General features: G+C 34.6%; 1 protein-coding gene across 2 annotated transcripts in view; it reads left to right on the top strand.

Annotated features, from left to right (window-relative positions):
• LOC111143793 (enhancer of polycomb homolog 2) overlaps nucleotides 1-27697 on the top strand; it is a 115877-nt gene that overhangs the window by 85798 nt on the left and 2382 nt on the right. The window contains exons 5-13 of one of the 2 annotated variants that reach the window (XM_022497687.1): nucleotides 5838-5986; nucleotides 6962-7094; nucleotides 9275-9466; nucleotides 13032-13121; nucleotides 14636-14781; nucleotides 14891-15234; nucleotides 24427-24557; nucleotides 26189-26348; nucleotides 27289-27622. In XM_022497687.1, the coding sequence (XP_022353395.1) occupies nucleotides 5838-5986; nucleotides 6962-7094; nucleotides 9275-9466; nucleotides 13032-13121; nucleotides 14636-14781; nucleotides 14891-15234; nucleotides 24427-24557; nucleotides 26189-26348; nucleotides 27289-27622 (1679 nt within the window). Of the gene's footprint in view, nucleotides 1-5837; nucleotides 5987-6961; nucleotides 7095-9274; nucleotides 9467-13031; nucleotides 13122-14635; nucleotides 14782-14890; nucleotides 15235-24420; nucleotides 24558-26188; nucleotides 26349-27288; nucleotides 27623-27697 lie in introns of both variants that reach the window. The other variant, XM_022497678.1, reaches the window with a different exon arrangement.

Genomic DNA, 27697 nt, shown 5'->3' with positions numbered 1-27697 from the left:
GAATTGCTAGACCGGGTTCATACGTTTAGGTGCTTCACCATTACAAATAACTACTACCACTTTTTCCTGACACTAATTTCTACTCTTTCTTTTGTCTGTTATTTTGACCTTCCTCTGTAAAGCAGTCCATTTTCTTTTCTGGTAGTCTTTTTATTCCTCTCTGTTTTCAGTTGTGGGACCAAGATCCCTTCATGCACACTAATACTGCTTAGAAATATTTATGTGTTTCAAAATGAGAACGTTGGGAAAGCAGTCAACAGTAGATACCCCTAGGTGTTCCAGAGGTGGGCAAGCATGGGATATACAAAAATGAATACAGCTAACAATGGTTCTCTACTTTCTTTTCTGTTTCCACAAAATTGAAAACGTGTATATAGCTAGATATAAAGGTTCTAAAATAAAAGACTTCTGAAATATTTTCTTGGCAGTCTAGAATTTAATTTTAATTCACTAAGCTAATATTTAATTTGTAAGTGCTTAAGTACTTAAGGACATTCTTAAATGAGAAAGTGTTAAGGCACCAGCATGTCTGAAAGCACTGATTGGAAAGTCTTGAATCAGCATGTGTGTTTAATATGTTTAACCCCATAGATACAGCTGTTAACAACTGTACTTTCTCTCCTCCTTCTTTGTGGCCTAGAATAAACAAGATAGAGGAAACTCAAGAGTAGTTGTTCTCAGTCTGGCTGCATATGACAGTCTCCTATGAATTATCCTTGGTTATAAAAAGATCTGTGGTTAATTCTGAAGTGCAACAATTTAAAAGTGAAAAAGTGCAGCAGTTTGAGAACCACTTCTAGAGATTTGGCAGTAGGTCAGAACTGTAATATGTAACTGGGAACAGGGAGAAAAGAGTTGGTCCAGAGCAGAGACCATTGTGATGACGGATAAAGAAAATGAGTGGATTTGAAAACAGGATTAGGGCCATCTTAAAAGCATGGAGAAAGTGTCAGTAATGAACTCACTGTTTTATTGAGAAAGAGTCAGAAATAGATGTGGATCTGTGCATGTATATGTACCTATACAATTACAGGTGTTATTTCTTAAGTTCTATTTGTTGAGAGGGTCTAGAAGCAATAATGCTGAGTAGCAGTGAGCATGCCTACTACGTAGATCATCATTTTTAAATACCATTTTCCATTTTCTTAGGAAAATGGTGTCTCCTGGTTGAGGGCTAGGAGAGTATAAGGAAAAGCTTGGAACATTCTGCTATGCCAGAAAGTAAGACTGTTGATTGAAAATTAAGGAATGTTAGACTGATCTCAGATGGCCTGAAGAGCCAGCTTGAAGGGGAACTTTACTAACCAGATGTGGGACAGTTCTAAGTGTCAATATAAATATAGAGTAATGAATAACCCATAGAGTATAAGTAACCCATGAGTCCATACTGATATAAATAGATGGATGGACAGATGGATGGATGGATGATTGGTAGATGGATTGATTGATAAAAGAGAAGGGAACACTTTTCCTTAACAGTAGAATTTTACCTTTGAGTGGCAGTGGAATGAGGAAGTTTGAAAATCGCCATTTGGCAACCATGATAGTAATAATAATAATAATAACAAAGTATTGGGAGGAAATTTTATGAGAAATGAGGTACATAATTTTTTAATTAAAAAAGGAAAAAACAGTTATTTGAAGAAAGCTGATAGACACCATCTTAATCAAGTGAACAAAGTTATCAACAGTAAGGAGACAAATAAGTATCATTTAACTCCTGATATAGGAGAGGGTTACAATACCACTTACGTGATAATCCTATTAAGAAAATATAACCTAACAATACCACTTACGTGATAATCCTATTAAGAAAAAGAATTAAATTATGGAAAAACGTCAAAGAAACCCAAATTGAGGAACATCCCTACAAAAATGAGTGGCTTCTATTCTTTAAAAATGTCAAGATCATGGGGTGCCTGGATGGCATGGTCAGTTAAGCAGCCACCTCTAGGTTTCAGCTCAGATTGTGATCTTGGGGTCGTGGGATGGAGCCTTGCGTCAGGCTCTGCACTCAGTGTGGAGTCTGCTTAAGACTCCTCCCCTCCACATAACTAAATAATTCTTTTTAAAAAATGTAAAGGTCATGATCACTGTAGAAAGACAAAGGAACGATTCCAAATCATAGGAAATTAAAGTGACATGACAACTAAGTACATTTGTAATCCTGAATCAGATCCTAGACCAAGAAAAAATTTGATGTTATGAGTGAATTTAATAATAAAAATTGTCCCGCTAATGTCCTTCATAGCAACAATTATGTAGACATATTAAAAATGTATTTAACAATTATATTTGTTGTCAGAAAGGACATTAGTGGGATAATTAGTGAAATATGAATAAAATCAATGTTAATTTCCTGATTTCGAAACTAGTATTGGTTATATAAGAGAGTATCACTGTTTCTGTAAAGTCCATATTAAAGTGCTTAGGGATGAAGGGGCAGTATATATTCAACTAGTCTCAAAAATTTTTTTAAATATGACTACTAATTTTACATATTTGTGTATTTGTTTATGTGTGTGTGTGTGTGTATGTATATGTGTGTGTGTGTGTGTGTGTCTGTGTGTGTGTGTGTGTGTGTGTGTGTGTGTGTGTGTGTATAAGTCCATTTAGGCTATTGTAACAAAAATACCAGAGACTTGAGTTTTTTAAACAGCAAATATTTCTTTGTCACAGGCCTAGAGGCTAGGAGGTCTGAGATACAGGTACCAGCAGATTCAGTGTGTGGTGAGGGCCTACCTGGTTCAGAAGTCATCTTGCTGTGTCTTCACATGGTGGAAGGGGAAGAAAGCTTTCTCGGATCTCTTTTATAAGCATACAAATCCATTTGTGAGGACTCCACCCTCATGACCTAATCACCTCCCAAAGGCTCTTCCTCTGAATAACATCACATTTAGGGCTTGGAGTTTCAACATGTATTTTCAGGGTACACAAACATTTAGTCCATAATAGTATAGATTAAATAATATGCATACATACATACATAGAGATAAAGCAAATGTAAAATAATAACATTTAGGCAATCTGGGTGAAGATATATAGGAATTCTTGATAATGTTTTGTAACTGTAAATCTGAAATCATTTCAAAATAAAAGAAAAGACAGGGCTAGAGAAAGGAAAAATTAGAAAGGGTAGTTATTTGGGTCTAAAGAGAGCGGGAAATGACTGGTTAAGACAGGGCAGAAGCATGTAGGCCACAAGGAACACTTAGTGAAGAGGAGGGTAATCTTAAAAGGTTCTTGTGCACTTTTGAATATTGTTCAGGTGGGATGTGGCCTTGTATTATTATTCATCTTTGAATCTGTGTGTCTCATTATTAGTAGACTTTAAGCCTTTTGAGGGTAGGGGACCTGTGCAGTACTCTATACAGGGGGACACTTTAATATTTGCTCTTGGTCATGTTAATTTTATTTCAGTTGGAAGGTATTATTGCTGCCTGCTTGCCAAAAATTTTTGCTCAAAACTGTACTTTAAATTTTGCCTTTTCTTACGTAGTACTAGAAGGAGGGGAGAAGATTAATTTCCTTTTGATAAGGTAAAAGACTGACTAACATAGCATTTTAAAATACAAGTAGGTAGTACCTTAATAGGACTTAGTTTAAGTTATGATTTATAGGTGATGATTAATTTTCAAATACAAGAAACACATAAAAGAGTGTAAAACTTTGAGTCTTTCTCAAGTTTTATTTTCTCCTTTATAATCCTCTAGTTATGAAACCTGGCTTCAGGTTCATTGTAATGTCACATTGCATTCTTTTTTAACCACTCTTAACATACTTGATCTTGACAACAGAAGAGAGGAGCAATACAAAAGATTTGGTTAATATTTACAAGTAATTTTTCACATCAGATCATTAGGATATGCTCATAAATCCTGATTTCTTAAACTGTTCAAATTGTCATAACAGGTATTTATAAATTCTTTCTTCCAGAATATATTCCATACCTGCTTTGCTCTTAGCAAGCACACTAAAATATTTGTGATCTTTGCTTGATGAAGTGACAACAGCTTTTACTCCTGCCAAGTTTGTGTCCCCAGTAATCTCTTTAATATATTGGGTTTTTTTTTTTTCTTTCAAGGTTTTATTTAAATTCTAGTTAGTTAACACATAGTATAGTATTAGTTTCAGGGGTAGAATTTAGTGATTCATCGCTTATATATAACACCCAGTGGTCATTACATCAAGTTCCCTCCTTAATCCCCATCACCCAGTTATCCCATATCCCACCCACCTTCCCTCCAAGAACCCTCAGTTTGTTCTCTGTAGTTAAGAGTCTCTTATGGTTTGACTCCTTCTGTTATTTTATTTTTCCTTCCCTTCCCCCATGTTTATCTGTTTTGTTTCTTCAATTCGACATATGAGTGAAATCATAGGGTATTTATTTTTCTCTCACTGACTAATTTCACTTAGCATAATACACTCTACTTCCATCCATGCCATTGCAAGTGGCAAGATTTCATTCTTTTTTTGTGGCTGAGTAATATTTCATTTTATAAATGTATCTATAGAAAGAGAGACAGGCACACACACACACACACATATCCGTTATTCATTCATCAGTCTACGGACATGTGGGCTTTTTCCATATTTTGGGTATTGTGGATAGTGCTCTTACATTGAGGTACATGTGCCCCTTCAGATCACTATTTTTGTATCCCTTGGGTAAATACCTAGTGCAATTGCTAGGTCATAATGTCATATTGAGTTATTAACTCAAGGGTGGAAAGATTGTATAAACGTGCAGTCTGTCTGGATACATAGAATAAGAATAAGATACATAGAATAATAAGATACATAGATTAAGGTCTATTTTTAAGCAAATAGTTCCATGCCTAATATAAATATTCTGTGGTTATTTGATTAAACAAAATATATTAACCGTAACTTTCATAGGCAGATAGATGCTGCTAATTACAACTGAGTCTTGTCTAATTACTAAGCAGGACTTTCACTCTGAATTGTTAATTAAATCTTCTTAAGAAGAAGGAATTTTTTTTTTTTTTTTTTTTTTAACAGAGAGAGAGATCACAAGTAGGCAGAGAGGCAGGCATAGAGAGAGGAGAAAGCAGGCTCCCCGCTGAGCAGAGAGCCCGATGCGGGCCTCGATCCCAGGACCCTGAGATCATGACCTGAGCCGAAGGCAGAGGCTTAACCCACTGAGCCACCCAGGCGCCCAAGAAGAAGGAACTTTTTAACAATACTCCAAAATTCAGTTTTCACTTGGTTTTTGCCCTGCAATGAGAGGTGTTAATTACTTTGAAACATAATAATTACATTTCTTGAGACGCTTTATATCCAACTTTCAGTTTTATATCTTGAGTTTCTGAGTGGTTTTGCTTGTCAAGGTAAGTGTTTATATTGTGGTATATTGAACCTTCCAGCCCACAATTACAGAGCTGGATGGATGGATAGAGACCCATTTTGGCTATTTTTAGGTAACCTTGATTTGACAGAACTGTTTCTCTCTGTCACTGGAAAACACCTTGCATCAAATTGAATGGACTACATTTTCTGGTACACTACGTTTTGTTTCAGGCCGACTTAAAATTTTACTTACATTGGAATGATCCCTTCTGTTATTCCATCTTTTCAACAATGGGCAACATTTTTTTTTTTAATATTTGAGAGCTATTTGCTTATACTTCTATTTTCAGAGTTAAATAGATAGGTTCTCTTATGTAGTTGCTGTTTAAGATGATTTTTTACATTTAACATTTTTAACATTTTGCTTTTATGGAACATACTTGGATCTCATAAGATTTTGTTGAATGAAAATGGAAATGTGGATATTTGGATTAATTGTTTATTCTTCTAAAATTTATTTTCAATAGAATCGTAAGAATGATGAAGCCTCTTATGAAAAGATGTTGAAGTTGAGACGAGAGTTTAGTAGAGCCATAACAATTTTGGAAATGATTAAGAGAAGAGAGAAAACAAAACGAGAACTATTGCACTTAACCTTAGAAGTTGTGGAGAAAAGGTAACGTTGCTACTGTTCTATACTAATCACAGCTTTAGCCAGATGTTGGGTAAAATATAACCAAATGGTATGTTTTGTTTTTTGCCTAGCTTTAAAACAATTGGAGTAGATTCTCAAATTCTACATTTTTTGAAGAATTCATGTGTTACTATTTAAAAAAAAAAACAAACCTAGATTATCAGTTTGGATTTCAAATTTGTGTGTAATATGTATAGCTCCTCTAAGACACTTAATTTTTTTTTTTTTTTTCAGAATCATTGAATTTTATTTAGAAAAGAACCTGGGGGTCATTTTGACCATTCTTTTTATTTAAGTTTCCTTTAAAATTTGAGGGAAATGAATGCTTAGATGATTTTGTTTTCTTACTAGGTAGTAAGCATTTTTTGTTTCAGTCCATTTTAACAATGTGTTCTCCATGGAGCACCTGGGTAGCTCAGGCATCCAGCTCTTAATTTCAGCTCGGGTCATAATCTCAGGGTCCTAGGATCAAGCCCCCCTCAGCAAAGGACTCCATGTTCAACAGGGAGTCTGCTGGAGATTCTCTCTGCTTTTGCCTCTGTGCTCCCCCTTCCTGCACGCACTCTATCTTTAGAATGGATAAATCTTTAAAAAAAAAATGTGTCTCTAATATAATAGTCATTTTCCTATATAGTTAAATAAACTATATCAAACCTAACAGTTTTGTGTGATTCCTGAGGTAAGCATTCTAAACATCATTTCCCAGTGTTTGAAAATATTAAATATGTGAGAAATTTGTCTTTTGCATTCCTTCAGAGATTCCTTGGGTTTTTTTGGTTGGTTGGTTTTTGCTAAATCCCAAATATGAGCTGCTTTATTCCTGTAAGTTTTCTCTTTTAAGAATAATCTGATTAATTGTTGATTCTATTTGATTAGTTGTGTTCCAGTTCATTGCAATATCATTGTTTTTATTTTTAAACTATAAAACATTTTCTTATATTTTGTTACCTTTCCAAGATATCATTTGGGAGACTATGGTGGTGAAATCCTTAATGAAGTGAAAATCAATAGATCAGACAAAGAGTTATATGCCACTCCAGCAACTCTTCATAATGGAAATCATCACAAAGTCCAAGAATGTAAAACTAAGGTGAATATCCTCTGGGGAGAAGCCCATATGGTAATATTGATCAGACAATTACTGGTTTCATCAGTTGTCTTATATTGGTTAAGGGAAAACATAATTAACATGCGTTGTTTTTACTATTTGCCAAGCACTTGCTAGGAATTTTTACGTACAAATTAACTCATTAATCCTTACAGCAGCCCTTTGACACAGATTTTAACCCGGTATGACTTCTAGATCGTATAGCTGATAAGGGGCTGATTCAAGGTTTAGGTCCAGGTCTAACAACAAAAAACCGTGTGTTTTTCACTATGCCATCTGCTTCCCTACAGAATATGGGTAAACTAAAGTCTACTTTTTATCACTAGCTTTAACAAATCCTGTGTTGGAGTGGCAGGCATCAAAATCTTAAGATTAAAGTTTTCTTCATTGAGACTATTGAAAGTTACTCTTACTTTCATCATCACTTCCAGAACCAGCATTTATCAACTGCTATCTAGTTGGAGTGATTTGAAGAAGTCCTGTAACATTCAAATCCTGTTTTCTTCCTAATAGAAAGATCTAGACTCCATGATTATTTTAGTCTCTTAGACTTTGAAGAATTTTATTTATTCAGGATTCATGTGGTACATTAATTAAAGTATTCAATTAAGAAATAATAAAAATTAATAAAACTTTAAGGAGTTTAGTTTTAAATAAGAAAAAAGTATTGACTTGAGTATTTAGATAGAGCTTTCTATGTAGCAGGATTTAAAAAGCAACATAGGGTGTTTGTGGAAAATTCATCTTTTAAAAAATGTACACAATTCTTACTTTTCATGGGTTCATTCTTAAAGGTCAAAGAAGAATGTGGAGCAGGAAGACTCCTCCTTTTATTCAACTGATGTCAATTTAAACACCAAAGTTCTTTCTTATTCATCACAGGCATCTAGCCCACCTACCTGATTCTTTTTTAATCACACTTGCCTCTATAGCCAAAAATTTACCAGTGCAATAAATGTAATTTTCTAAGTTATTTTTTTAAATCCATTTTATATAAACTAATGCTTTTTCAAGGTATATGATTAATAGGCATAGAATATGAAATCTTAACCTGAAATTACTGACAGAATCAGCTTTTATTATATATTGATTCCTATTTTAGATTATCTGTAAGAATAAACACTCACCCTGTTTACTAGTGTTAGAGATACGGTTGCATCCATTGTTGCTCTACCTCATTATACAGAGATAACTGTATTTGCTTGGTCGCACATCCTACCTTAAAATATAGGCAGTTTCTAAGAGGTAGGAGTTTTCTTTTTGATGTCTTAGCTATATCCATTGTATGAGACTTAGCTATATCACTAAATAATTTGCTATTTAAGCAGCACTTTCATTGTGTATACCATTTTTGACCCTGCAGTAGTTTTAACAAAAATGTGGACTACGTGGAAAATGTAGAACTTCTTAAATAATTTTTCACTTTCATATTGCTTGTACTTTGGTGCTTAGAATAATCATTTTCAAGCTTTTTAAGTAGTGAATCATTACTTATTAAATGGAATACTGTTAGGTTAAAATGCATAGAAACAGAACTTCTCCGCTGAAGAGTGGAGAGCAAGGGAGGCTGGAAACCTACCCCATCAGTCAGTTTCTTGCCAGATGGCCTCTCAAGTGCTGTTACAGAATTCTGGGGTACTTGAGAACAGTTTGATTATTGTTCAGTGAAGGCAGTAATTATGCATTCTAAAAAGTAAAAGTTTTTTTTTCTAGTTAATAAACTTATTTTTCCTCAAAAAAATTACTAGCTGTAGATTGGAAATAAGTGTAGAAATAAATTAATGAATTTATAATCTAATTCAAGTTATTTGAAAAATAAAGTTCATTATCATTAATACAGTGGATTTAAATAAAATTGAATTTAAGTACTTTTAAATGCTTGCATAATAATAGAGAAATTATTAAAAATCACTAACATCTTAGTTTAAGTATAAATAACAATATAAAAAACAAATTAAGTACCATTATGATTTTTAATCACAACTTGCAAAAAGTAAAACATTTTTCAATTTATGATCACATAATTTTTGCATACTAAAAGCAGTAAATAAAATCACCTCCTGGGTAAAAATGTATGTTTTTCAAAGAGCAGTATAGTTTTTCATGATTTCTAAAATGATTTTCATTTCTTCCTTTTGGGGGAAAAATCGTCATGTAAACAGCACCCTCATCATTTGTCTTTGAAAGAAGAGGCTTCTGATGTGGTTCGTCAAAAGAAGAAGTACCCAAAGAAGCCTAAAGCAGAGGCTTTGATAACATCTCAGCAACCCACTCCTGAGACATTGCCTGTGATCAATAAGAGTGATATTAAGCAATATGACTTTCACAGCTCAGATGAAGATGAATTTCCACAGGTGCTTGTTTTAAAACTATTTTAAAGACATTTCCTTTTAGTCTTTTATATTGCTATATTTTAAAACATGATTGACCTCTTAGTTTTGATTCTTATTTTCTTCACCTAATGTTATATAGCATATATACATTTTCCACATTATTTATGTGGCTATTGAAATGATATTTACTTTCCATTATTTTCTGTCAGTTGGGTAGAATTTATTCTCTGTGGAGCATTTAGGTGGTTTTCAATTTTACCTTTTATAAAAGGGAACATTACTATTCTTTCCCCCTATATTTAAAGTAGACTATTAGAGGGGCGCCTGGGTGGCTCAGTCATTAAGCGTCTGCCTTCAGCTCAAGTCATGATCCCAGAGTCCCACTCTCTCTGTTGTGTTTCCTCTCTCACTGTGTCTCTCTCTGTCAAAAAAATAAAATCTTTAAAAAAAAAAAAAAACTATTAGAAATGGATTATCAATATTTTAAGATAGTTAATACATAATTGTAAATATTCACCAATAATAATTCCCTTTTTTTAAAAACTATATTCCACCAGCATTTTATTTTATAACTTCTAATGTAAATTTTGCTGCTTTGTTTGGCAATAACCATTTAATTTTAAAGATTAAGAAGAACTGATTCAAGTTGTAAATTATGAAGGTAGTTCTTTGGTTTATATTGCAACAGTTTATAGCAAAGTGTTTGCTATATATTTTAAAAATCTTAATTTTACATTCACAAGTGCTATTTTTAAAACAAGACCTTTGTATATTAAAAGATCAATTTTAAAAGATAAACATATATTTATAGTTTAGCACCTTGTCTAGCAATACCCTTTTCTTTTTTCTTTGCTATATGGTATAGGCAACCTAAAGAGAATGCTATATAACAAATACATACTATTATATTTTAACACTTTTGCTTCATTGCTCTAAAAGAAAAAATTTTAAAACCAACATTACATATATGTCTGGAAGCAAGATTGTCTATAAAACAGTTTATGGTTGTAACTATTTAAAATCTAGAATTTACATGAAAGTGTAAAATGTGTCCCCTTTGAGTAGATTATGTATTTTTTTATTCTTCTATCACTAATTTATAGATAATATTTTAGTATTTACCTGGATTGTAACAAATGCACAAAGGTATGTTAAATTTAGTACACTCTTGAAAAGCACTTAAGGAAATAATTTGTTACTTTTGTCAAAGGATCATCCAGTTAGACTCAGTGCTTTGAAGAGCCATAGGACATAGCCATTTTGAAGGAATGAGGAAGTGGTTTTCCATATAGAAAGAGTAGGGAGGGGCTCTAGGTAGGGAGAACAGCATATGAGTGAAAACATTGCTGAAGCATACGCAAAGGAGAAGAGAGTTTGAGCAGAATGATGCTTGGAGTAGTAGTCGGGTGGCAGATGGCTTCTACTACATTAAATATACTGGGACGTTATTAAAGAATTTTAAATAAGAATATGACCTGGTTTATTATGTATCAGTAATAGCCTTATGTTGGTAGTACTCAAAAGAGCTTACGTAGTTTTGCTTTAGACACCCAGCCGTTTAAGAATGACACATGTGATATTATGACCTCTAGAAACTTTTCCTTTCTTGCTGTAATAAGTCCATCACGTTAATGGTGGGGCACACTCACATGCTAATCATACATTCCTCATGCATTTAAGGGACCTTTGTTTCTGTTCTGAATTCTCATGTTTATTCATATCATACCCAGCCCTCAGACCCACATGAAAATTTCAAAATTTCGATTATGTTTTGAAACTTTTAGGTTCCTCTCCGTCCTTTTACTAGATCTTTAAAAACCCTCATTAATTTTTATAATGATATCCTCTTGTTACTAAAAAGTATTTACCTACATAATTGGACATTATTCAGTGAGCAGCTATTTTAGGATGGAGCTTTTATAAAATCAGGATTTTATTTCTAAAAAGATCATTAAAATAGTCATATGTTTTCTTCTTTGCCCAGTAAACAAGGAAGAAAGGAATAGGGAGCCTTAAGAGAACAAACATTTTAGCTTAAGACTTACCCAACTGATTTGCAGCAGAGCAGAATTAAAAATCCTATCTTTTCTTAGTCACACTTCTGATTCTCCGAATATCAACTCTCTCTTCCTATGTCTCAGACCAAATTCTGGAATCCAGTCCTGGGGAATGGTGGTGGGGACAAAGGGGTGGTATGCTCTATGCAAAAAATTTTTAAGACTTTGTAATCCTTCCCTGTGTGTAGTTTAGAAGAGGTAGATAATATGCAAAGGAACCAAAATATAAAATTCACATTTGAGATTTCCTTTCAAATTTCAGGTTTGGGGCTTTTTTCCCTGGGAAGAAGAATCAGCCCCAGCTTACTGTTTCTATGTCTCCCCCTTAGGGTTGGTGGAGGTATATTGGAACCTCAAACAAATGCCTTTCTCCCCTGGATGACCCTGCTCAGTGGTAATTACCACAGTTTGGAAATAATGTGGAGACACATTTTTCCTCTCAAAATAGGAAGAGAGGGATTTGTGAGGTTCAAAATTTGCAAGTAAATATGGTTGAGCCAGCGTTGTCAGAAAAAGAGATGTACTGCAAAGTGAAATTACGAGACTGCTGAAACTTAAGTACCAAAACTTTTTTTTTTTTATTTTAACCATCACGGATAGAAGTTTATCTAAACCGTATTATTTCTCTGCTGTATTAGAGTATATTTGTATATCATTTAATCCATTTTTATGACATTTATAAAGTTTGTTCTAATGGATCAGTGTTGCCCCAGGGGTCCACTCACATTATATAGGGATATTTAAATCTAAGATCACAAGGTTCTAGGCAGAATACCTTTTAATTATATGACAGCTTTTTGGAAGTCTTTATTTTTTCTTTTGCTGTCAGGTTGTGGGCTTATCACTTCTCTCTGCAGCTAGTCTGCAAGAGGGAAGTCTCCTTTCCTCTTCTAATTTTCTGCTTCTGATCTGCCAAGTTTAAAAAGTGATTTTACTAAACTGTGTGCTTGAAACTAATATTACACTTTATGTTAACTAACTGGTATTCAAATAAAAACTTTTTTAAGAAGTGATTTTTTTTTTTTTTTTAAATGAGTAGGGAAATAAGGAATTCTCTTTGAGAAAAAATATATGACCTGTAGTGTCTTTGAGGGGAGCACTATTCATAAGCCATTTTTTGCTTCCTAGTTTTTGGCTTTATAACAGAGAGAGAAAGTTACTGCATAAAAATACATCTACCTGTGGGTAAAGCATAACTGTCAAAAATGAAGAATGTATGGCCGCATATTATTTACAAAATATAAATGGAATATGTTAAAAACTACTAATTCTTAGGTACTTACATATTCAGAAGCAATTACACAATACCGTGTTGACTTTCCTGCAAGAGCTAATCCATCCCAAGTAATCATGTTTAACCATAGAATATCTGTGCTAGTCTTTATTTGGGAGAATTTACTGCCTGCTATATGAACTATAGGAGTGATTCACTGTTTGTGGTCAGATTCTGATTTTAGACCATTACAAAAATTGATCTGTTGTTGGCTTTTGAATTCCTAAATGGAATGTATCATGCCTCTTTTTTCTAGGTACCATCCCCAGTATCAGAACCTGAAGAAGAAAATGATCCCGATGGTCCCTGTGCTTTCAGGAGGCGAGCAGGATGCCAGTATTATGCTGTAAGAACTTTGGTTTTATAGTGTTTTTGTGGACTGGAATTAATAGGTAACTCTTGTCAAGGTAATTTAGTCTTAATGTGAAAACGGGAAGTCCATCAGCATTTTTTATTTACTATCCCCTATACACATACCAGTAAAAGATGCTCAGAGGTACTGAGTCCTTTCAGAAGATATTAAAAATATCAGAATCCTTTACTTAGAAATTAATAATTTAAAATTCCAAATTTTAGCGATTTAGTTTTACTTTAGGCTTTAATTGTAGCTTCGTTTTAAGATTTATTTATTTATTTGAAAGAGAAAGTGTGTGTGTGCCCCTGCGGGCAGTCAGGGAGGGGCAAAGGGAGAGAGAATCCTGAAGCAGACGCCCTGCTCAGCGCAGAGCCCGATGAGGGCCTCGATCCCATGACCCTAAGATCGTGACCTGAGCCAAAATCAAAAGTTGGCCACTTAACCAACTGAGCCACGCAGATGCCCCAAAATTTTGATTGTTGCTGCTTATTAAAATTTATTTAAGGCAAGTCCATCTTGTGCATATATTATACCAACTAAGGATCAAACATAAAAGAATCGTTTTTAGACTTTCCTCATAGCAATATCTTATATAATAATTATATTCAAACATTTTGACACACTTAGAAATTGCTTTGTGCTATTAAGTCAAGTTTTGGTACAGCATTACATCATCAATGACCCTCACTCCCAAATGCTCAGGTTTTCAGATAAGGTATGGCTAATTATAGAGTTACACGGATAGCTTTCAGATATGACTTGCAGAGACCATTTGTCTTGCTTCATTTATGGTAACATCTACACTTCCAGCCTTTCAGAGTGTGTGCATGTTTGTGTTTAGTGTAGAAGAAGTAGAAAGTTATTCGCAAGTTACACTAATGAGAGAGCGAGAAAATTATTATTAAAAGGTAGAGAAGTGTTAAGGCCCAGAAAAATAAAGAAGTGTCAGCCTGACCCATTTTTGGTTCAAAAAATTTTCCTTCTGACTTCTCTCAGTAGGAAGCCTATGAATTACAAACTTTACTATCTCTACTTTTTTTTTTTCCTTAAGATTTTATTTATTTGATGGACAGAGATCCCAAGTAGGCAGAGAGGCAGGCGGGGCGTGGGGGGAGCAGGCTCCCTGCTGAGCAGAGAGCCCACTGTGGGGACTCTGAGATCATGACCTGAGTGGAAGGCAGAGTCTTAACCAACTGAGCCACTCAGCTGCCTCCATATCTACTTTTCTACATAGATATTAAATGCATATTTTTCTTTAAAGACCTGTTTCTTCTAAAATATATTCTACCCTAAAATACTAAATTCAATTTGAGTCATTTTGGTGAGTGAACTTTTCATTCAGTTTTATAAAATTTTATCTTGTTAATATCACTTAAACCCTAATTTTACAGTTTCATAACTAAATTTTAATTGATCTGCTAATGCTGTACTTTATTTTTAGCATGATTTGACTTCTCTTCATTTCAGAGTTTCTTCGTGAGTTTTAATTTTTGTTTTCTTTTCAGCCTCGTTTGGACCAAGCTAACCACTCATTTGAAAATTCAGAATTGGCAGATTTGGATAAGTTGAGATACAGGCATTGCCTTACAACACTCACAGTCCCAAGAAGATGTATAGGATTTGCAAGGAGGCGAATTGGCAGAGGTGGAAGGTAAACTATTTGTTTTGGCCTGGTTTTTGTTTGTAAGCTGGAAGGAAAGATATAGAGAAAATGTTATTAAGTTCTTCCAGATAATATTTGGTTTTATATTGTTTTTCAGGATCATTATGGACCGAATATCCACAGAACATGACCCAGTCCTGAAACAGATAGACCCTGAAATGCTGAATGGTTTTTCAAGCTCTTCCCAAACTATAGACTTTTCTTCTAATTTCACTCGGACCAATGCTTCCAGTAAACATTGTGAAAATAGACTGTCCCTTTCTGAAATACTAAGCAATATCAGATCATGTCGACTACAGTGTTTCCAGCCAAGGCTACTAAATTTACAGGACAGTGATAGTGAAGAATGTACCTCAAGAAAATCAGGGCAGACTGTGAACAATAAAAGAGTTTCTGCAGCATCTGTAGCTTTATTGAACACCAGCAAGAATGGCATATCAGGTAAGCTCTCATTTTATTAAAATGCATCCTGCTCTTTTTTTCTCCTTAATTTTCATTATCCACTAAATACGTGCCAAGTGCTCAGGGTAAATTTTGAAGGTTTATTTTCATAATCCCACTGAAGAAAGGAATTTTTTACCTTAACCTACTACAGTTTTTTCCCAGCCTAAGAAGCTAAACTCTATTACTGTGCTTCACATTTTAAACAATGTCCTAAAACCTGTAAAACCCTGACTTATATTTTGAACATGTGTGCCTGGTATGGTAAATGTGTAGGCAGAATGCATAGGAAGTTCCCTATGGGCAAAAGAGTTATAAGCTGCTACCAGATTTTCATAGCCATCGTGTGCACTTGTTAAAGAAAGTTTCCCTTTTTTGTATATTAGCTTTGCTGAAATGTAGGCATTGCTCCTAGGAGTACCACTGAATTCTTTGTTTCTGAAAAATTATTTTTTTAAGAAGCTCCCCATGAATAGTTATAATTTTATTTGGTAGCTTACCTCTGAGAGCATTTTTTACTTTAACAAACACTGTGCCCAAATAATATTTTTATGACATGCATGTTGTAAATAATGTATATTATCTAGATAATCTAAAATATAATTTTGATTTGTTTTCCTCTATCTCATTTATACAAGTTGGTATAATTTTTAATATCCTTATGATATGTACAAGCAGTGCATGGTGTCCACAGACAAAACTAGATGTGACTTGACTTACACTGATGATACCCTTTCTTTCCAGAAAACATACGTATTTCTAAATTACTTCCTGGATGGTGCGTTTTACTATGTGAAATTATGTTAAGCCTCTTTAAAGTGGTTTTAAATCGTTTCAGTTTTTTGGGTTTTTTTTAAAGATTTTATTTATTTATTTGACAGAAATCACAAGTAGGCAGAGGCAGGCAGAGAGAAAGAGGAGGAAGCAGGCTCCCCGCTGAGCAGAGAGCCGGACGTGGGGCTTGATACCAGGACCCTGGGATCATGACCTGAGCCAAAGGCAGATGCCTTAATTAACCCACTGAGCCACCCAGGCGCCTGCGTTTTAGTTTTTAAATTTGGTCTCAGTCATGTTCAGTCTTTTTCTGTTACTGGACTGCTTATTTTTAAACTTGACCTAGACATTTATCTGTTTAAAGATTATAATAGAAAATTGAATTTGTTGAGTGATTAAAGGTTTACATGTTGTTCCTCCAAATTAGTTAGTTACTTTTCTCTAAGCAAACTTAGGCAAGGAAAATGGTATCCCATTATATAAAGTTCATTGATCTGTGAAGTTTAATGAGGTTTTAAAGCTGAAATGGATAAATACTGAATATGATTTGTGGTGGTAAGCTTCTTAGAAATCTAAAGGTAATAGGAAGTTGATGAATATTATGTCAGATTATTTTTTTCCGCCAGCCCCATGACAGTGTTCAAATTATTTAACTGAACCAGAATTCCTGTACCAAAAATTACTCAAAATAATTTTTGCCAAAAGGGGAGTTTAAAAATATCTCAATACAGGCATTTATAATTAGATTTGATAGTAGATTGAGTTTCTTCTCTAACAGTGTGTACCATACCAAAAAAAGATGTTACTTTTCATCTCAACATGAGTATGACCAGATATTTGCAGCTTTCTATTGTACATTGTCAGTAAACTCCAGAAGGATTTGACTTGACTCTTTCCCAGAAAATATGCATAGGTTGTGTATGTTATTGTGTCATCATTACTCTATATGTATAGATCCAGAATATAACTTACTGTAACTTAAATAATTCCATAATAATTGGCTCTAGAATTTTATGACACTGTCAAAATACATCAGCATAATATAAGCATTTGAAGTATCTTAGGCGCACATGCACCTTTCAGGTAACTTAAGTGACAAATATGTGATGTTAACGTCATAGACAGTAAATTTTTTTAATTTTTACCTTTCCCCTACCATTAAAAAAAATAGTCTTTTTGGTCTGTATAATATTTTCTGTCTTAATTTTTTAGTATTCTCAACACAGTACCATTTCCTTCTTGACAAATTTCAAGACTTACGCAAAAACTAAGCTGCATTAGAATCAGTGTTCTGTTTTTTTGTTTTGTTTTGTTTTGTTTTGTTAAAGATTTTATTTACTTATTTGACAGAGAGCACAATCGGGGAGTGCAGGCAAAGAGGGAAGCAGGCTCCCTGCTGAACAAGGAGCCCAATGTAGTACTTGATCCCAGTACTCTGGGATCATGACCTGAGCCGAAGGTGGCTTAACCTACTGAGCCACTCAGGCGCCCCTAGAATTAGTTTTTAAATAGAAATTTTCAGATATATATTTAATTCTGTTACTAGAGTAAAGGAAGTTTGTTTGAAGTTTTCCTTCTTAGCTGTGATCCTCTAGTAGTTATCGAGGCCACACGTTTTATATATATATATATATATATATATATATATATATATGCATTTGTTTTGAAATACTAGACACAGGTACATAAATGCATGATGGCACAGCATTTTCTAAACAATTGAAAAGCCATAACAATTTTAAGTACCCATTTGTACCAGTTCTGTTCATTACATAGTCCTTTCAGTTCTGGTTAGGTAATTTAAGTGGATTCCACTACAGTTCAGTAAATACTGATAGAATTCCTTCATCAACTTAAAGAGAAGGATGTAGGAGTTTTTAGAAAGTTGGTAATTTTATGTTTGATGGACATAGACGAAAGAATTGAACACTCGTCTGTTTTTTATTTCTTTTAATTCTTTTAATCTTTAGGCCTTTATTAATACTGTTGCCTTCTGCATATTCTTGGTGGACTTGGTCGTGAGAGGGTGTTTGTCTTTAAGAGTAAAAAGACTAAGACAGGACCATATTTTTACCTTACAGAGTGTATCACTGAGCTAGACAAATTACAAGAACTGAATTTTCTGTTTCACAGGTGGGAAATCACAACAAATAAAGGGTTTAATCAGAAATAGAAATCTCACACTTGTCAGTAATATTTATATCACAAGTGTTTTAGTTCTTAAAAAATACTTGAAAGTTACTGGCAAAAAATTTTATTTTGTTAATAACCCAGTTAATATTTCCTATGTCCTAAATATATTCTGATTGTTATTTGTGATATCATACTTAAAGGACTTAAATTGAAATGTATGTCCTAGGTATTAGAAGAACTAAAACTGAAGACTCCATTTTAAAGCAAAGACACGTCTTATTAACTATTAATAAAGATCTGTTTTCTTTTTTTTTTTAATATTTTATTTATTTATTTGTTAGAGAGAGAGAGAGAGAGCATGAGCACAGGCAGACAGAGTGGTAGGCAGAGGCAGAGGGAGAAGCAGGCTCCCCGCTGAGCAAGGAGCCCGATGTGGGACTCGATCCCAGGACGCTGGGATCATGACCTGAGCCGAAGGCAGCCACTTAACCAACTGAGCCACCCAGGCATCCCTAAAGATCTGTTTCCTTAGTTGAAAAAGTCTTCTCAAAGAATAGCAGGACAGAAAGGAAAGATAGATTGTGCTGAACATGGCAAGTGAGTAACCAAGGAAAACTAATTTCACACATAATTATTTGGAATTATTAATATACAAAGCACTATGTTAAGTGTTTGAAAGTTGTAGTTTTACAAGACAATAATCCTTTGAAGGAGCTTACAGCACATGGCAAGTATTACATTCTTTATATAATAGATGATAAAGTTTTTAGTCATTCGAAATTGCAGTATTTATTCATTTGAGATACTGTTCTTAAATCCAAAACTTAAGAAAATGGACTGCACATCTTAAAGTAGTTTTGCCTGGGGCACCTGGCAGTTTCAGTTGGTAGAAAATGTGACTCTTGATCTCAGGGTTGTGAGTTCAAGCTCCATGTTGGGTGTAGAGACTACTTTTGAATGAATGAATGAATCTTTGCTGTTTCAGACTTGAAGAGCTGGATTAACTTAAATTTAACCTTGGTTTTGACTAACACATGGATGCAATGAGCATTTTTTTCCTCCCATTTGTCTTCGTATATTGAATAGATATTAGTAGCCTTTTGACCAGCTGCAAATATCTTAACATTACCAATTTGTAAGTACATCAGTATTATGGACAGTTTTCCAGGAGAAATTCTTGATTTTTTAATTTTTGTCCATTTCTTTTTCATTCTTAAGTTGCTACAAAATGTTTGCAAATATGAAAGTCTTTGAATAGGTAAAACTACATTTTCACAACTAGCCAAGGTACTGACAAGGTTTCGTTTTTGACTTATGGTTGCTCCCAGAGGCGTGAAAAATAGGTTCGATTTCAGGAACTAAAAGATTTTAGTTAGATTGCTCAAGGAAATAATACTAAAATTTCAGTTGTAACTACTTAGGTTGGGTATCAGAAGTTAAAATAGGTCTTTAAAGATTTTATTTTATTTTTTAAGCAATCTCTACACCCAATGTGGGACTCAAACCTATAACCCTCAGATCAGGAATCACACACTCTACCAACTGAGCCAACCAGATGCCCCTTAAATGGGTCTTTATTTTCTTTATTCTTACATTTGATTTGTTCCTCATTCTTCATCCCCTCACCCTTCACCCCTGACCCTACCTCCCATCTTCACCCTTTGTACCCCCACAGTTTTGCAGTCTGTTCATTAGTTTGCCTTTAACTGTGAGAGTTACATTATAAAGATGTGTGTAGTTCTAGACAAATAATGTCAACTTTGACAGATTGAAAGATTTATCTTCGCAGTAGCTCTGATGGTTTATGTGAACTTTCACTTTCGCTAAGAACTACAAGGTTTAAAATAGTTTGTCTCTCTTCCCCACCCCTGTCAGCCCCAGATCTCTCTTTTAAAACTAAAGTGCATATAGTCAGCATTGCTTCAATAAAGCATATATTAAGACTTATGTAACAAAGACATACCCTGTAGATGAAGAAGTACTGCATAATAATATATTCATTTTGACTTTTAGATAACCTTTACTACTATATTAGATGTTTTTCATTAAACTATGAAAACATGGTCTAGGCTAGTGTTTAAAAAAATCCATAGCTTCCCAAGAATACACATTTTATTAGCCCACTTAGAGAAACACTGCATTAAAAATAATTTTAAAAAGGCACACACAAGCACAAAAATCATATGTTTATATTCTGTTGTGAGATGATCATCCAGAAGATCCAGAATGTGTTTCCATTAGATTTTTCTTCTGCTAGCAAATACTCCAGAAGACTTCCCACATAAGAATACTTCTGTGGGCCCACGTTTAAGAAACAGTGATCTTGGACTTTAGAATTATTAAACCAGTGTAAAATATAGTGGAGATACCTTGAGTATATTTTTGATAGATCACTGTCAGAACATTGGAGGGAAAGCTAATAAGGGGTCAGCCTAGCAGACCACCATACAGAAACCACATACCTGAAAAGTGAAAGATGAAATGAGAATGCCTAGGACTTTTGAAAACAAAATCAACATTCCAAGGATGGTGACAAATATTCTAACAAAAAATACAGAGATTCATCTAGTGAACAAAGCAAATGATAAATCTAAGATGAGTAATGAGCCAGATACCAAAAAAAAAAAAAAAGAAGCAGCAGCCAGAAAGCTGAGGGGCTTTAGTGAAAAACAGACTATTGGTTATATACACAAAATATTTAGAAATGCAAGTACACCACTGATGTGTATAGAATGATATATTTGCATATATAAAGAGGAAAGTTATATAATATGTATACCTGTCTTTCAGCATGTATTAACCATAGAGATTTGGAAAACTTCTTACTCCAATACAAGGACACTTCCCATCTATCTAGTTTAATGAAATACTGCTCCCTTCACAAAACAGATTTGTGGTTACTTTTAAACTGACAGGACTTGTAGGGATGGGGTAGCTTAGATTTATGAACAGCATAAATTTCAGTTTTAAGCTAGCAACTTACGAGCAAGTAGTGGAAAGAACTTGGCTTGGCCCTAAGCAATAGAAGCAGATAGGTTTTTTGTTGTTGTTCATTCCCAGTTCCCTTTTTTGCCGCTACAACCCCCTCCCCCGCCCAAGGCTTGTCCCCCTTATTATCTATCTCATTTCTAAACAGATTTCTTCACACTATAACTGCGACCTTTCCTGGCGTGTTTTAATGTTTGCCTTTTGATGACTGCAAGTCAGTGTACAAAATAAATTTCTTGTGAAAGCATCTGAGTAATTTATGAAAGGAAGAATAATCAGTAGAGATGGTGCTTTCAGTCAAACCACCTATCAAGTCTACCTACCATTAAGTCAGCCGTAACAATGAAAATTCACTATGGTGCCTGTGCCATTAAAACCATACATTTCTTACCACTTTCCATTCACCCTAACAAAATGAAAGGGTTTTTTGTATGTGTTCCAATTCTGTGCCACAGTTACTAATTGCTCTTTTTGTCTAAAGAGCTGAAATAATACTGAACAATGCTCCTGAAGATTCTGAATGAGGAACATCAGCTTGTTTTCAAGCACAAAACTTGATAGTAAAGAATTAGATGTCAAGAATGAATGTAACATTCTAAGCTTGAGAGGAAGAGGGGAAAAAAATGTCATTTTTTAAAGTATAATCTTAGAATTAAATTGAGTTTATATCAGTGATTCTCAATCAGTAATGGGATCAGGGATGAAATTTTTGGCATTAGAGTTAGCCTAGGTTTATAAAGGTTAGGAAACACTGATCATTAATTTGAATAATTTGGATTGAGTCTTGTTGAAATTTTAATGAGTTTTCTTTGAGGAAAAGGATGGGGTTCCTGAGCAGATTTATGGTCTCAACAGAAAAGGGCAATAAGTAGACATATCCTCTCTTCCCCAAAAGAGACAACCTTTTTAATATATATGTAAATGATCATCCGTTCATAAAAACCAAGTAGAACACCTATAGTTGGCAGTACTTTGCTAGTCATAGACTACCAACCAAGTAATATATATATATATTTTTTTTTAATTAAAAAGTGCTTTTTGTTCTTTGTACTAATTTAGGTTCATAGTTATTCTGAATTAGTGAGATTTCTCTTTCATGATTTTCTGAATTAAAAGATTTTGGAGAAGAAGATTCTCAGTGTTCTCCTTTCTCTCTGTTTTGAAATAGCCTTAAAAGTATATTCACTTAATTTGGTTTGTTTCTCACATTATCACTGTAACCTCCCATCTTTCACCACGACAAAAAAACTCAGTTCTAGGTGAACATAATGCTGAGGGAGTAGACGGTGCTAACACCAGATTCCAAGTCCGTTTCATTTGAATTGGCACACTATACACCTAAGACTTAAACAGATTTATTTGGGTTTAACTTAAGATTTTTCCTTTCTGCCTTTTATCTAATAAACTATTTTTCATCTCTTTCCCAAGGTTTTCAAACAGCTGGAAATTCATGAATACTTCACATTTTCATTTGATTTTGAAGATTGTAAATTTAGAATTAAAAATAATTTTTTCATTTAAAAATAGAACACTTGCAATGAATTTAACATGTGCAGACAAAGAAAAAATTTGATTTTGTTGGTAATTCAGTAAGATAACTAATGTGTACTTCAAAAACACAGGTAATATTAAAATTTTAGAGTGAGCACTTTCATAGTCCCAGGTCTTTTAATCTCCTAAAAATAAAATTGCTATCTAAAAACTGTTTTTCCTTCATAGTCCAATACAGATTTTAATGATAATATTGCAGAACAGAAATGAAATCCTGTCTAATGCTTTGTCCATCTCTGGGACCTAACTCCCTTTTCATAGATAATAGACTATTATTCATAACATATATTATACCATCACATTTTTTAAAGTTTCTCATTTGTAATTGTACCAAATGGAAAACTTGGGGGTAGGGGGGTAGTTAAGAAACCTCGGTTGAGGGTGTAGTCTTCTAGCTAAACCCCTATAGGTCCTGTTGATTTGATTGCTCAATTGCATTTAAAGGTTGACCCATTAGTTGGTATTTTTGATGTATCTTTTCTTTCCAACACCACCACAGGACTTTATCACAAGGACACTTACAGTTTATTTTGCCCTGTATTCGCTTAACTCTTAATGTAGCAGTCTGCATCATCATGGATAGTAAATACTTGCTGATTCAAAGAAATAGTTGGGAGAGAGGAAAGAAAGCAATGAAAAATAGAGGAAAATTTCTCTAGTAGTAGATGTATTCTGATGGGACTTAGAATTTCTTGATTTTGATAATGTACTAACTTCTCTAGAAATAGCTTTGTGTCCTCAACTCAGTTCATCAGTGATCTGCTTGAAAACCAGTGAATGAAAATGTAGAAAAAAGTTGCCTATTACAACTTTTTCTTAGCTAATCTTTTAAACAAAAGTTTTAGATGTCTTTTTTTTTTTTTAAGATTTTATTTATTTATTTGACAGACGGAGATCACAAATAGGCAGAGAGGCAGGCAGAGACAGAGAGAGGGGGAAACAGGCTCCCCACTGAGCATAGAGCCCAATGTGGGGATCAATCCCAGGACCCTGGGATCATGACCTGAGCCAAAGGCAGAGGCTTTAACCCACTGAGCTACCCAGGCGCCCCTTAGATGTCTTATTTTTACTTGAAATCTAACTTTTATTAACACTGTATGACATTATATCGGAGGATGCATTCTACCTTTAATTTTCTGAATAATTCTCTGATTTCTAGCCCATATTTATATTTGGGTTTATCTTAAGATTTTTATTTTTATATTTTAGGTTTAACTTAAGACTTACTTTAGCAGAAGATCTATATTGGCTTAAAACTAATGATTATACTAGATGAACATCTTTGTCCTCTACTCTGATTTGTAATCAGAGAAAATGCCCTAAATGGAAACCAGCAATAAGGATCATTTGCAGTCTTGCAGATGGTCCTGCTTTCTTACTAAGGCCATCACTTAGTCATTATAATTGTTTGCATTAATAAATGAAAGTTTTTCTCATTCTGTAGTTACCAAGATATAGTGAACTAAGAGTGATCTCAAAGACACGAAGTCTGAATAAATGGTTAGAATCTTCATGTTAGAACTATGTTATACAGTAAATACCTATAGGAACTTTTTTAGCATGTGACATTAGAAGATCATGGATGTTAGCATAAACCACTTTTGCTTTTTATTGGGTTTTTGCAGATGTATGATTTGCAGTTGCTTTTCATCTTGCACAATCATTTTATATTGTATTCTGCTTGTGTTGTTAAAAGTATTTTAAAACATACTTATTTCTGAAATGAATGTCCTTTACCAGTAACAGGGGGTATCACAGAAGAGCAGTTTCAGACACATCAACAGCAGTTAGTTCAAATGCAAAGGCAGCAGCTCGCTCAGCTTCAGCAGAAACAGCAATCTCAGCATTCCTCACAGCAGACACATCCAAAAGCACAGGTAAACTTGTCTTTCAGTCGTGCTTGTATTTCTATTTTTTTTTCCTCCCCTTTCGTAATTACATAATTTTTATTTTTATTTATTTATGAATTTATGAACAGACTAAAATAATCAATTTTAGTCCGTTCACAGAGGATAACCGTGATAGTTTTCTATTTAATGAGGGAAGTACTAGAATCAAATATGGTATTTGTAATTTAGGAAAGAAGCTACTTTGTTTTAAAGTGTTATTGAGAATTTGTAGAAGAAATTATATACTGTTAGAACTATCATCACCACCCCTACAGCCCCCAAAACTTTTTTCTTTTTTCTTTTTTTTATGTATTAGAGAGCATGAGTTTGAGGGAGGGGCAGAGGGAGAGGGAAAAGCAGACCCCCGCTGATCAAGGAGCACAATGCAGGACTTGATCCCAGGACCCTAGGTTCATGACCTGAGCCGAAGGCAGACACGTAACCCGACTGAGCCACCTAAGCGCCCTATATTTTTTTTTCCCCAAGAATATAACTTTTCTACCCCCTTCCTAAACTGTGTGTTTAAGTGCCATTTGGATGTGCCCAGTGTGCTGAGAGGTAATTCTCTTGAATTATACAGTAAATCTAAACAACATAGCCCCTTGTCTCTTTGAATAATATTCCCCTGAAAAAAAAAATTGCTGTCAGGTGAAGTTGCTTTCCGTAGGCATGATTAAATGAATACGCTAGAGATAAGAATAAAAATAACTTATGAAATTGTAATTGCCAGAAGAAAGTCACCCTGCAAGCACCTTGATATAAACCCTGTAAGACTTATTTTGAATTCGTGGCCTCCACAACTGTATGAGAATAAGGTTCTGTTGTTTAAGCCACTAAAAATAAAGCTGTAATTGGAAAGTTGTTTCAAATTTGAGCCATCTGAAAGAAAGACATCTAGTGTTTTAGGTCTTAAGTTTTGTTGCTTCATAATTCCAGAAGTAATTCTGAAGGAATAACTGAGATGAGCTTAGTCTTCGTTGTATTCTGTGAGCTCTCAGGTCAGCATCTGCTGATGGAAGTTCAGTTCAGCCTCGGGATCACTAGATATGCTAACCTTGCAAATCCTGAATCCAACATGAAAATGTCAGTGACATCAGGACCCCTCAGCATTCTTCTAGCATTCAGTTGGATTTGGGACTGGCCACCATTCTAGAGCTGTTGACTGTTACTAACAGCCAGCCAGTTTCATACAGAGTCAAGAGTAATAGCCATTAAACTTTGTTTGCTTTTTCTGAATCTCTTGGGTAACTAGCCTCCTGCAGGGTTAGACTAGACATGTTTTTACATTGTGATAAAAGTGATGGTTAGTCCCTATGATTTCATTTTGTCCATAGTATCTAGATTATCGAGTATTTTTAAAGGAATTCATTAACACTGGAAAAATTAATAGAGTATTAAAGGTTTGAGGTTTTTAATTCCCTAGTTCTGTCTCCAGAATAGTTGCTTCTCAGTTTTTAGTCATTTCCCTGCTTCATATGCCAAAAATAGTCTGTGGAGTCCTAGATCTCTTAATCAAAACACCTCTAACTGTTCAAGATGAAAAAGGCAGCTGTCTTTTGATTCGCCCATTTCTTAATCACATCTGAAAAATTGAAAGTGTAATTTTGTTGATCTTACAGGGCTCAAGCACCTCTGACTGTATGTCTAAAACACTTGACTCAGCCAGCGCCCACTTTGCTGCATCCGCAGTGGTCAGTGCACCTGTTCCAAGTCGTGGTGAGGTAGCCAAGGAACAGAACACTGGCCACAACAACATAAACGGTGTTGTCCAACCTTCAGGTAAGCCTGTGGTTTCGTGTAGTACTTATTAGCTCAAAGTTGTAACTCACTGATTTGAGATATGGTTATTATTTAAATGCAAGGTGAAAGCATTGTACAAGAAGTCAGTCAGGACTCTTCAGAATTTCTTTGGATATGTGTGGTGGAATAGCTGAATGTTTTCTAGAATTCACATAGCACCTGCTCCCTGTTTCCTCCTGCACCCACTAGATACCTTCTGTGTGACTTTTCCACCCTGCCTAGTTTTATCCGTGTACTATCAGTTCCCTCATATGCAAGAAAACATATTGAGCTAATTGCTGACCATCACCATGGAATTAATCCATGCAGTGATAAAAAGGCAAAATACAATCCACGTTGATCTCTCAGTAAGTTTGAAACTGGGTTTACCATCCTACCAGCCCATCAAACTGCTTTCTCTGACTCCTCTTCTTGAAATACAGTAATACCCTGGATCCTTGTCTGCTTCTTACTACCCTTTGAGTCGTCAAAGACTTGCTGTTCTTATCAGCCTTCAACAACTACTCAGACCCTAGGCTTTTCCACTTGCTTTTAGATATGCCCATGATCCTGATTGCCCCTTCCTTACTGATTTCTTCTTGCGTGTGTAAATTCTGATGCAGTTCAAAACTATCATTTCCACATGCTCTCAACCTCCAGAGAGGACCTTTCTGGCCCGCTATTTCCTACTTTCCAAATAGGGATGCAGCAGAATACTTTGTAAAACCCTTTTATGCAGGCCAGTAGAAAGGTCTGTCTTTGGGGTTGTAACAGGTAAGTATGTTGTGATTAGGAGCTCTCTTTGAAGAGGTTATTATGTGGAAAATTAATATGGTATTTAATTAGAATATTGATGTTTGTACTTTTTATTAAACTCCTGGTTTTTTGAGAGTTTAATGTCTCATGATACAAATTGAATGATTTTCTTTTCCTCCTTCAGGAACCTCTAAAACATTATACTCCACCAATATGGCTTTATCATCCAGCCCAGGGATTTCCGCTGTACAACTTGTAAGGACAGTTGGCCACACCACTACAAACCACTTAATCCCAGCATTGTGCACAAGCAGTCCTCAAACACTTCCCATGAACAATTCCTGCCTGACAAATGCAGTGCACCTCAATAATGTCAGTGTTGTTTCTCCAGTCAATGTGCATATCAATACACGGACTTCAGCACCATCGCCAACAGCCTTAAAACTTGCCACAGTTGCTGCCAGTATGGACAGAGTGCCAAAGGTTACTCCTAGCAGTGCCATTAGCAGCATAGCAAGGTGTGTGTTTGTTTCCAGTACTATCTATCCTTCTCTGCTGGCTATCCTGTAGGAGGAAAAAGACTTCTTTTTTTT

The sequence above is a fragment of the Enhydra lutris genome, unplaced genomic scaffold (assembly GCF_002288905.1).
Source record: "Enhydra lutris kenyoni isolate GAN:26980312 unplaced genomic scaffold, ASM228890v2 scaffoldscaffold1, whole genome shotgun sequence".
In the NCBI taxonomy this organism is placed as follows: domain Eukaryota; kingdom Metazoa; phylum Chordata; class Mammalia; order Carnivora; family Mustelidae; genus Enhydra; species Enhydra lutris.
The sequence above is the reverse complement of the archived record's forward strand: the minus strand, read 5'-3'. Positions and strand labels throughout refer to the sequence as shown.